Source organism: Urocitellus parryii, chromosome 5 (assembly GCF_045843805.1).
Source record: "Urocitellus parryii isolate mUroPar1 chromosome 5, mUroPar1.hap1, whole genome shotgun sequence".
NCBI classification, from domain to species: Eukaryota; Metazoa; Chordata; class Mammalia; order Rodentia; family Sciuridae; genus Urocitellus; species Urocitellus parryii.
The window spans coordinates 136,811,287-136,824,117 of record NC_135535.1 but is presented as its reverse complement, the minus strand read 5'-3'; the positions used below and the strand labels follow the sequence as shown (position 1 = coordinate 136,824,117).

Here is a 12,831-nt window from a genome sequence, read left to right as displayed (position 1 = left end):
ATAACAATAGAGGAAATAGAAGAAACCATCAAAAGATTGCCAACTAAGAAAAGCCCAGGACCGGACGGGTATACAGCAGAGTTTTACAAAACCTTTAAAGAGGAACTAACACCAATACTTTTCAAGCTATTTCAGGAAATAGAAAAAGAGGGAGAACTTCCAAATTCATTCTACGAGGCTAACATCACCCTGATTCCGAAACCAGACAAAGACACCTCAAAGAAAGAAAACTACAGACCAATATCTCTAATGAACCTTGATGCAAAAATTCTCAATAAAATTCTGGCGAATCGGATTCAAATACATATCAAAAAAATTATACACCATGATCAAGTAGGATTCATCCCTGGTATGCAAGGTTGGTTCAATATACGGAAATCAATAAATGTTATCCACCACATCAATAGACTTAAAAATAAGAACCATATGATCATCTCGATAGATGCAGAAAAAGCATTCGACAAAGTACAGCATCCCTTTATGTTCAAAACTCTAGAAAAATTAGGGATAACTGGATCATACCTCAACATTGTAAAAGCAATCTATGATAAGCCACAGGCCAGCATCATTCTGAATGGAGAAAAATTGAAGGCATTCCCCCTAAGATCTGGTACAAGACAGGGATGCCCTCTCTCACCACTTCTGTTCAACATAGTCCTCGAAACACTGGCCAGAGCAATTAGACAGTCAAAAGAAATTAAAGGCATAAAAATAGGAAAAGAAGAACTTAAATTATCACTATTTGCAGATGATATGATTCTATACCTAGCAGACCCAAAAGGGTCTACAAAGAAGCTATTAGAGCTAATAAATGAATTCAGCAAAGTGGCAGGATATAAGATCAACACACATAAATCTAAGGCATTCCTGTATATCAGCGACAAATCCTCTGAAACGGAAATGAGGACAACTACTCCATTCACAATATCCCCCAAAAAAATAAAATACTTGGGAATCAACCTAACAAAAGAGGTGAAAGACTTATACAATGAAAATTACAGAACCCTAAAGAAAGACATAGAAGAAGACCTTAGAAGATGGAAAAATATACCCTGCTCATGGATAGGCAGAACTAACATCATCAAAATGGCGATATTACCAAAAGTCCTATATAAGTTCAATGCAATGCCAATCAAAATCCCAACAGCATATCTTGTAGAAATTGATAAAAGAATCATGAAATTCATATGGAATAATAAAAGACCCAGAATAGCAAAAACAATACTAAGCAGGAAGTGTGAATCAGGTGGTATAGCGATACCAGACTTCAAACTATACTACAGAGCAATAGTAACAAAAACAGCATGGTACTGGTACCAAAACAGGAGGGTGGACCAATGGTACAGAATAGAGGACACAGTAACCAATCCACAAAACTACAACTATCTTATTTTTGATAAAGGGGCTAAAAGCATGCAATGGAGGAAGGATAGCATCTTCAACAAATGGTGCTGGGAAAACTGGAAATCCATTTGCACCAAAATGAACCTGAATCCATATCTCTCGCCGTGCACAAAAGTTAACTCAAAATGGATCAAGGAGCTTGATATTAAATCAGAGACATGGCATCTGATAGAAGAAAAAGTTGGTTATGATCTACACGCTGTGGGATCGGGCTCCAAATTCCTCAATAGGACACCCATAGCGCTAGAGTTAACAAATAGAATCAACAAATGGGACTTACTCAAACTAAAAAGTTTTTTCTCAGCAAAAGAAACAATAAGAGAGATAAACAGGGAGCCTACTTCTTGGGAACAAATCTTTACTCCACACACTTCAGATAGAGCCCTAATAACCAGAATATACAAAGAACTCAAAAAATTAGACAATAAGATAACAAATAACCCAATCAATAAATGGGCCAAGGACCTGAACAGACACTTCTCAGAGGAGGACATACAATCAATCAACAAGTACATGAAAAAATGCTCACCATCGCTAGCAGTCAGAGAAATGCAAATCAAAACTACCCTAAGATACCATCTCACTCCAGTAAGACTGGCAGCCATTAGGAAGTCAAACAACAATAAGTGCTGGAGAGGATGCGGGGAAAAGGGCACTCTTGTTCATTGCTGGTGGGACTGCAAATTGGTGCAGCCAATTTGGAAAGCAGTATGGAGATTTCTTGGAAAGCTGGGAATGGAACCACCATTCGATCCAGCTATTCCCCTTCTCGGTCTATTCCCTAAAGCCCTAACAAGAGCATGCTACAGGGACACTGCTACATCGATGTTCATAGCAGCTCAATTCACGATAGCAAGACTGTGGAACCAGCCTAGATGCCCTTCAATAGATGAATGGATAAAAAAAATGTGGCATTTATATACTATGGAGTATTACTCTGCATTAAAAAATGACAAAATCATAGAATTTGGAGGGAAATGGATGGCATTAGAGCAGATTATGCTAAGTGAAGCTAGTCAATCTTTAAAAAACAAATACCAAATGACTCCTTTGATATAAGGGGAGTAAACAAGGACAGGGTAGGGACGAAGAGCTTGAGAAGAAGATCTACATTAAACAGGGATGAGAGGTGGGAGGGAAAGGGAGTGAGAAGGGAAAGTGCATGGAAATGGAAGGCGATCCTCAGGGTTATACAAAATGTCATATAAGAGGAAAGGAGGGGTAAGACAAGATAATACAAATGGAAGAAATGATTTACAGTAGAAGGGGTAGAGAGAGAAAAGGGGAGGGGAGGGGAGGGGAGGGGGGATAGTAGAGAATAGGACAGACAGCAGAATACATCAGACACTAGAAAGGCAATATGTCAATCAATGGAAGGGATACTGATGTGATACAGCAATTTGTATACGGGGTAAAAGCGGGAGTTCATAATCCACGTGAATCAACCGTGTAATATGATGTATCAAGAACTATGTAATGTTATGAACGACCAATAAAAAAAAAAAAAAAAGGAAAAAAAAAAAAAAAAAAAAAAAAAAAAAAGTAGACCCTAAAAAATATAAGTAGTAACCAAAAGTATTCCCAACCCATGAATTCACAGAAATCTTGGGGAGGGCTTCTGAATTATAGATACAAGCCAAACCTTATTGATAGCTCAAGTAGCAGATGAGAAGATAAGATCTAGATCTCCTGTGAGCCTTCCATTTCCCAGAACAGAGGAGAAAACCCAGACAGGAAGTAGAGATGCTAATATTGCCTCAGCAGCTGCTGCCCTGAAAGCTAGCCAAAAGGCAGCGGGAATCTCACTCCATCCAAAACGGTGGGTAATTTTTATATGTTAAGTGTCATCAGGTCCCTTTCTGACATGGGTGCCTCTGAGCCAATACATTACTACTGTCAGAGAGAGCTAAGAGAGGCCAACACACCTTTTTTTTTCTTCCTCTAACAACAACAAAATATATCCAGTGATTTATAAACAGAAATGCAAAAGAGATTTTTGAGTTTGTCAGTGGACTAAACTGGTTTTGTTGTGGGATTCTTGAAAGTTCTTATACAAAATGACAATTGCATATCTTGGGATTCTTGGAGCAATCTTGTAGATCCAGAACCTGGATGCTCTGCTAGTTGCATATAAGAAATAAAATGTAACTTTTTTTTTTTTAACCAACACTTGCCAGGCTCTGTTAGAAGCATTGAGAAGGGCAACTGAAGAAGTCCGAGCATACCAAGGGCAAATCAATGCTGACCTCTACCATGCACGAACATGGATGTTTTATATGCACATGAGCCTTGACCAATCACCTGGTTCTCATTTGGAAGTGGAAGTGACTTGACCGTTAGGGAGAGCAGAGAGACTGGAGTGTGATCTTCTGATCCCAGACCCTGATCTGCTTCCCTTGCCCTGTTTGGAAATTCTACAGGGGACCCTGTTGGTGAGGAGAAACATACTACTTAGGGTTCTCACCAGGACTGCTTAGAGATCTCTGAATTGGAGCTTTGTAATGTCCACCACCACCACATTTTAGACAACTCTACTCTCTTGATAATAGTGGTCATTCACTTACTGAGCAAATATTTATAGAGATCAACTATGAGTCAAGTGCTGTTATAGGTGTCAAGAATGTAATAGCAAGAAATCTCTGCCCTCTGGAACTTACATAACAGTAAACAATAAATATTAGGCTAAAATTATGTTAAAATGCAATAGAAGAAAACAGGGAAGCAGAATGAGTAGTGCCAGATTGGGGGTGAAATCTTAAATTGGGGCATCAGGGTAGTCTTTACTGAAAAATCATTACTACTACAAGGTACTGAAGGAAGTAAGAGAATGAACCATGTGGGTATTTCAGTGAAGCAACTGGTCCAGGGAAACGTCAGGACAAAGGACCTGATGTAGGAGGGTGCCCGGCTAGTTAGTAGAACTTCAGCTTCCTGCAGTCTTTGTGGTTCCATTCTGTCAACTTTGCATTTCTGTGACCCAAATACCTGACAAGAACAATTTAGAGGAGGGAAAGTTTATTTGGGGCTCATGGTTTCCAAGGTCTCAGTCCAGAGATGGCCAACCCCATTGCTCTGGGCCAACCCCATTACCCCATTGCTCTGCTCATCTGCTCATGAGGCAGCACGTCATGGGGGAAGGCAGAGCAGAGGACAGCTACTCAGTTCATGGCAGGATCAGGAGGCAGAGATGGGGGTGGGGGAAGGTGACAGGGAAGATGAACCCTTTCAGAGCATGCTCCCAGTGACCAACCTCCTCCTGTCATGCCCCCATGATCCACTCACCTGCTGTCACTTGCCAGTCAATCCATTCAAGCTAGGATGGACTGATTAGATGACAGCTAATCATGTCACCCTCAACATTCCTGCATTAATACAGGAGCTTGGGGGTGACTCCTCATATCCAAACCATAATGTGGGGTAAGATTCTTTTCAAGAAACCTGAGTGGTATTTCTCTCCCTCTTCCGCTTCACCCCCCGCCCCCCGGCCCCAAAATATCCTATGTAGTACTGCTGTCTCCTTCCTATGGTTCCTTTGCAACTACTGTTCTATCATTCTGTGGTTCTACTACAACCAGCAGTACATTATTACTAGTACAAACTGGATAGTGCTCCAAGGGCTCTATCTGTTCAATTCATTTAGATATCAAGTAGTCCTAGGATGTAGGTGATATTATCTTCATTTTATAAATCAGGGCACGTAGAGGTTAAATAACTAGCTGATGGTCACATCTGACTTTTAGACCCAAGGATTTTGTACCTCAGGACTTTGGTAGGAGAGCCCCCATTGATTAACAATAACACTATAAGATGCACCTCCAGTCTGCCACTGATAGGACGTAGTCTGCAATCTAGTCTCAGATGGCCAAAGTTTTTGCTATAAGAAGTAAGCCCATGTTTGGTGAACGATTCTAAGTATGGTTTTCAGAGTGGAGGTAGATCTTCCATAAACACGAATGGTGCCGAAGCGGGGAAAAAATCCTCTGTTTTCTTTAGAACAAAACATCCAAGTTACATGGGAATGCACCACATGATTTTTGTGAATCGAAGTCAATTTGGCACCAACAGAAATAACCTTAGGAACAAAGTTTGTATACAGTATGTTCTTACGGAAACCACAGTTAGAACATAGAGTAAACTGTTAAAGATAGACCCTTCTTTTGGGAGTTGTATTAGCTGTATTTGGGTGGGGACAGCAAATTGTTTCGTTTATAAGCTTTGTACATCAAAAGCTAGATCTGCTTATACTTTAAAACCAAAAGGAGGAGAAAGACTTATTTTTAGCTATCTGAAATTTAAACCAAACCCAACAATGACATATGGATGTCTCTGGCTGCACCATGACAGAATATTTCTTTGAGATGACATTAAACAACAATATATTATTGCAGCTGTAGGAAGCCAGCGAGGTTCTGCTTTTATAACTTGGTTTACTAGCAACTGAGACAGTGGACTGAAGATGGATTTCTCAGAATTAGAGTTGGTTAGCTTGAATTGAGTTCATCCGTGGGAACTGGGTTCAGTCCCAGGAGAATGAGGATATCACTGTGTGTAGGAAGAGACATTTTCAGTGCTAAGGGAAGGCCACTTTGCTAGCCAGAGGAGTACCTACTATGTTCAATTTGTAAGAGAAATCTTCATTTTTAAATTTTATGTATGTGCATTGTAAATGTTATTCTTAACTTATTTTAGGTAAGCTCAAAAATATATATTAATCTAAAAATAGTTACCCCAAATTTCCAACTTAAAAATATCCACTCAATGTTTTTAGGTAGACCTTTCCACACAAAAAGACATAAATATTGGGTTAATATACTTATAGACATACAGACATATCAAAGTATAGATTTTTGTTCACTCTACCAAAACATAGGATGAAATCATTCATACAGTTGGGTAGCCTGATTTTTTTTTATTTTAATGTTTTTCAATGTGGGTATTTTATTTATTGTTTTTCTATGCTATTGTATATTTTTAACACCATTACCTTTATGTATATTTCACTTCATCTCATACATATTTTGTGCTTTATTTAACTGATATCCTGTGATGGTAGGCTCCCAAGAATCAGCATGATCTATGAATACGTTAAATTACATGACAAAGAGAATTTTGCCAATGGAATTAGTGTTACCGACCTTCAGAGAAGGAGGGCATCTTGGATTATTGGTGAAACCCCCCAAAATCACATGGATGTATCAGTGGGGAAAGGGAAGCAGAAGCACAGGTCGGAGATGATGTGATGTAGCAAGGACTGGGCCATTGCTGCAGGCTTTGAAAATGGAGGATAGGAGCTATGAGCCAGGAAATGTGGGAGATCTAGAAGCTGGCAACAGTTCTCAGCTGGCAGTGGTCCTCAGCCAGCAAATGGGATCCTCAGTCCCATTACTGAAAGTACGAAAGACCTGTTGTCTCTACAGCCTCCAGAAGAGAATGCAACCCTGCCAGTACCTTGGTTTTAGCTTGGTGAAGACTCAAAGCAGAGAAATTAGACAAGCCCACTGAACCTCTGACCTCTGATACATTTCTGTTCTTTTCAGCCACTAAGTCAGTGGTAATGTGTTTAATGGTAATAGAAAATGAATATACCTATAGTTGATTATCTAGGTCATTTTTTATTTTTCACTAATTAAGTAAGGCTGCAATCAACGTAGCTAAGTTTGGATGCATCTGTTTGATTATTTCTTTAGGATAAATTCATTTGAGGTACTATGGGTCACTGGTACATGGAATGTTCAGGCTTTTAACATGTAGAACATTGTCAAATACACAGAGCATCATTTCCTGATTGGGAGTGGGACAGAGGGATATAGGAAGGCTTTATTTTCCCTTTCTTTCAGCTACTGGTTCTAGCTATTTGGTTTTCATATTGTGTACAGCATAACTCTTTCTTCTTCGCAGCTGGCCGCAGCAGCCTGTGTATTTTCTCTGTAGATGAAAATAATTGCTGCATTAGTAGAATAATGGCCAACCCAAGAGCTGCTTGAGGAGATCTCTATGGTGGAACTGCTTCCTAAAGTTTGGAACATTAGCCAAAGTGCATCAGATCCAGCTTTGGGACTGAAATGGAATTTGCTTTGCTCTTCAAACACCACTTGTACTGGCATTAGGAAAGGATGGGGGTAGGCCAAATATCCATTACTGGGCAAACAACTTGAAGTGTGTTTATTTTATGGGGATCTCTCCACATACATTAGTCAGAGCTGGTCAAAAGCTAACTGCCTCTTTTATGAGACTCAAGGGTCACTGTGCACAAATACATTCAATCACATCAGAACTCAGAATTGTTGATTGGGAGACAGCTAATGTGAATGAAGGATTAGAAAAAAGAATTACCCCAGGTAACGGGTTATACCTTAGCTCTGTTCCCAGCTCGGAGCCAGCTCTGCTGTTTCATGTTTAGGATGGCTTAAAGTTTAAAACAACATTAGTTTCAGATAACATATTTAGCATTTTGACTGTTTATTCTTTTCTGGCGCTACACCACCGATCACATTTTTTTAAAATTCAAAATACATAGGGGTCAGACTTCGGGATAACTTGCCTATTTTTGTATCTGAAATAATGAATTATAAGTAATATAGAAAGTATTCACATTAAGAAGTTATTCACTTGATAAAAGAACACATTCTAGCATACCTTTATCTATTGAAAGTCTAGGGAACATAACATCACACTGAATTTACAAAAAAAAGAATCATATATAAGTAGTATACAGTGGTGTGTGTCTATGTGTGTGTGTGTGTGTGTATGAGAGAGAGAGGTTTTAAATTCTTGTGATATTGAACAACTATTACTTTTGGCAAACCAGAAACTCATTCCTGACAAGTAACTTCATCAACGGTGAATCTTTTTTTCTTTTCTTTTTTTTTTTTTTTTAAGTTGGGATTCAAGTCAATGACCTTGGAAGCCATATCATTAGAAAGTTCAGTTGTGGAAAGGCAGCCCAGGTAGTGATTAGGACACAGATCTAGAGTTGGACATGCTGGCTTTGACTCCTGCTTTACTGTCACTTACTAGTTGTGTGACTTAAGAGTATTTTTAAAGAAACTCTTTGAATCTCCTCTAAAAGCAGTAACAATAATATTCGCCTTGCAGTGTATGCATGACCTAGCTCACAAGCTTGACCCAGCTTTGGGGTTCAATGAAGGAGATGCCTATTAGTTGTCACTCCAGAGTGATATTATTCAGATGTAGGGGGCCAAATCCATCTTTCCTTCTGGATACAAGACTTAGTAGCTAGAACTCCTTGCATGTAGAAGGCACTTACTACACAAATTAATGCATTAATAAAGGAAATGAAAGGCTCTTCTTTACTTAACCATACATTCATGTTAGCAGATACGTCAATTTGCTCTAATAGAATTAACTTATCAAATAAATGAAGTCTTCCTCTTCACTTTCACGTCACTTCACAGACATTTAGAAAACTATGACTCAGTTGGACTGACTTGTTAAAAATGTTTTGTGACAAAAATATATACCATTTAATTACTACTGATCTTATTCTTATACTTCCTCCTATCATATTTTTTCATTTTTCTATTAGGTTATTATTTGTTCATCATAAAACTGTTTTTCTTTTTAGCAGCAAAGCGTTTTTATTTCTTTTATTTATTTCTTTTATTGGTTGTTCACAACATTACAAAGCTCTTGACATATCATATTTCATACATTATATTGTAGTGGGTTATGAACTCCCAATTTTTACCCCAAATGCAGATTGCAGAATCACTTCAATTACACATCCACAATTTTACATAATGCCCTATTAGTAATTGTTGTATTCTGCTACCTTTCCTATCTTCTACTATCCTCCCTCCTCTCTCCTCCCATCTTCTCTCTCTACCCCATCTACTGTAATTCATTTCTCTCCTTGATTATTTTCCCATTCTCCTCACAACCTCTTATATGTAATTTTGTATAGCAATGAGGGTCTCCCTTCATTTCCATGCAATTTCCCTTTTCTATAAAACTGGTTTATAGAACATCCAAGTGAGGTAATGCTAGCGTGGACAACTCTTGTTTTGCCTCTGCAGCAATGTGCAACAATAACCAGTTATGTCTGACCCCCTTTCCTGGATCCATGCACCCCTGGCTTGACCAATCATTATATTTTATCCTCCTGATCAAGTGATCGGTTCAGAGAAGGATAGGTATTCTAAAATTGTTCACTCAGTGGCAGTCCTGAGACTTTTAATGGATCCACTGGAGAGAAGTGGTATTTTCCATTGCTCTCCTGGGGCAGCTGAGAAGACAGGATGTAGCCACTTGTGGCCATTTTCCTGGACCATGTTGAGTGCCTTCCTGAACATAGAGCAAAGACAGAGGGAAAAAAGAACTAAGAGATGGAGAGATAAATAGATAGAGAGAGAGAAAGAGGGAGAAACACATTCTGGTAGTGATGTTTAACTCCTTAAAGACAGAATCCTGAATTTTTTAATGACATGAGCTAATAGATTCCCTATCTGGATCCAGTTTGAGTAAGATGTTCTGCTTGGTTAACACAGATGCTCTTTTGCTTGAGCTTATGTGTCTTATTTCCCAAATATCCTGTCTCCTTTACCCACTAAAAACCTATCTTTTCTTGAAGGCCTTATTCAGGTTCCAGCTCCTTGATGACACCATATTCTGCTACCCAAGCCTTGGGTCCCTCACTTGCTATAACGCCCACAGACAATTATTGTCTTGAACAGTCCTTTAACTCTTTGGGCTTAGGTTATATTTTCTAATCTCTCCAGTATCTCGTGGGGATCTTTGCTGGAGAGATAATATAATGGAATAGTCAGTGTGTGTCTCTTTTTTAGTTTGTTTGATCTATATAATCATGCTGGAGGACAGAAGCAGCTCCTCCTCTTCCCTCCTCCTCTTCTCCCCCCACCTTTCCTTTCCCCCTTATCCCCCTGCCAAATGACCAAATCCTCAAAATTCAGTTACCAAGATTTCCTATACATTTATACGAACTACTATTATGTCTATGGCCTCATTCCACTGGTAGGATGGCCCTGTGGTACGTGTGGGGGAGTAAATAAATAGGTCAACTGTGCAGCAGTCCAGGAAGATTGCTCAGACGCTGCATGCAGCTGAGAGTAAACTGTAAAGTTATTATTTATGAATGTCATGCCAAGCTAATCTAGTGGTATCCAAGTTTATCTTTAAAGCTCTATCCTCTGGAACTCTTGATTGCAGGTATAAATCTGCCCTGGGAGGTATCTCTCTGCAGTCCCAAGGCACTCTGGGTCTTAAGTGTTCAGGTAGTTTTTTGGCCACCAAGGTATCAATGCTCAGCACCTGTGGAGAAGAAAGAGAGTGTCTTCAGTAACTCCATATCTTTTTGTACATAGGTGCCCTGCCTTAGGTCAATTGAGATAAGGGTAACTATATAAAAACCTCTTTTGTCTCTGGGTTTGATTCTCAGCACCACATAAAAAAAAAAAAAAACTAAACTAAATAAACAAAATAAAGGTATTGTGTCCATCTATAGCTAAAGATATTTTTTTAAAAAAAGAACCTCTTTTGTAAAAATAAATAAAATTAAAGTTAAAATCTACCTTTTAGTTAGCATCCCCTGCTCAGAAATACAGTCACCGAGACCAAGGTTACATGGTAGACAACACAGACAGATTGTGAATGATTCAGCAAACACAGACTAGGTGTACCACGAAAAACAGCAATGGAGGAGGGAGGGATCTGGAAGTATTGGTTTCGCCTTTTGCCATCTGCACAACACAGCTTCATTAATTCACCACCGTCTCTGGCATTTCACTGTTCAGTTCCTACCAACTCACCCCACTGGTCACAGAGCTGCTAATTTTACCTTTGAACTATTTCTTGGTTTATTGCTTTCTCTTTATTCTCACTCTACTGACTAGCTTTCGTTTCATTTTAAATATTGCTCCCTTAACTGGTCTCTCTTTCTTTCTTTTATTTATTTTTTCATATTTCTTTTCCAGACTGTTCTTCAGAGTAGCAGTTTTATCTTGTCAAACACAGTCGAGTTTTTAACAGAGCTCCATCTTCTCCTTAATACCTTCCAAACTCCCCATCATGAGCTTCAGAATCTTCCACAATGTGATTGAAACTTGCCTTTCACATCTCATTTGGTTAATTTTGTAACATAAAGACCCAGTGCCAATTGAGCATTGTTTTCTTTATTCAATGGACATGTTCTTTGACAAAGCCCAGAATCAACTGTGTAGTTTGGTGTCGGGGTTATCCTAGGTGTTTCAGGATCTGTTATATGATGAAGAGTTAGAGAAAATAAAAATGGCAGTTTTAAGCTTAACAAGGAAGATAAAACAGTATTAAATCTGCATCACAGACCTATAAAAACCAATACAATTTTAATCAACACCCTTTTAAAACCTTACCAAGCACATTGAGAAACATTGCCAAAAGCATTCCCTGGTCTTGATTTTACTAATTACTTTTAAAGGAGATGTCTTTTCTCACCAAGGGTCTGTTAACATTTCCAGGAAGCAGGTTCCCTTCTTTCCTGGAAAGTGTTGCTCAACTGTGCATTTCTAATGAAACCAGTCCAGAGATTATGAGGGAAAACCAAAAGAGATAAGGAAAGTAAATAAATAAAATTAAGTCTGCTGTTAACATGAAATGAGGACATTTTCCAGCTTGATCAGCACACTCAATGCAGAGAGAGTTTAAGCAGACTTGAGACAAGCCCACCACTTTCTAATACATGAATACAGAAATTAGGACATTAAGTAAGGAATTCCGGAGCTGGGGACGATGGAAGAAGCTGTTAGAAGACCACTCTTATTTTGTGTATCTTAGCAGAATAATCAGAATGCAATCTGCTTGTACCATTTTTTTTAAGTCTTCGGGATGAAGTTAACATCTCTTATAAGTGCCACATATCATAGAAATGCATAGCCAAGTACTCACACCCCACTATTCAATTCAGTCACACCATACCCTTCCTCAAAGACTATACATTTTACACGTCATCTCTGTCATCCCTTGCCTGTTTGTGGAAACCCAGCCGAAAAATGTCGAGTAACTTAATCAAGGTCATAACGTGAATGTGCTTGGGAGCTGGAAGGGAACCCAAGACACCCATCCAAGCACCATATGCATGAGTTCACACTGCTGGGTAAAGCACATTGCAATTGCCTGCGTGTTTAAGTGATATATCAGTGCTAAATGGTAACACATGTAACGCTTCCCACTTAGGATATGTTCTTGGCTAACTTCGTTGGAAAATATTATATGGAGATTTCTCCATGGGGGAAAAAAATTGGGCAAAGTTTAAACAAAAAGAACGAGATTTGAAGCCCAGAAATATTCCCACTCCCATTTTTCTGGGAATGGTAGGGGCTTCAGCAACCTGACTTTACTGAGGCTGTTGAGAATGAAGGCAAAATTGCATGGTTCATGTATTCTTTTTAGAGAGAATCATCAAATTAACGTAAG

The 12,831-nt window shown here is 38.9% G+C and overlaps 1 protein-coding gene across 1 annotated transcript in view; it reads right to left on the bottom strand.

Moving 5' to 3' along the window:
- Positions 1-10,369: 10,369 nt before the first annotated feature.
- Rnls (renalase, FAD dependent amine oxidase) overlaps positions 10,370-12,831 on the bottom strand; it is a 430,557-nt gene continuing 428,095 nt past the window's right edge. The window contains exon 7 of the mRNA XM_026408972.2: positions 10,370-10,692. Within this exon, the coding sequence (XP_026264757.1) occupies positions 10,507-10,692 (186 nt within the window). The 3' untranslated portion in view covers positions 10,370-10,506. The remainder of the gene's footprint in view (positions 10,693-12,831) is intronic.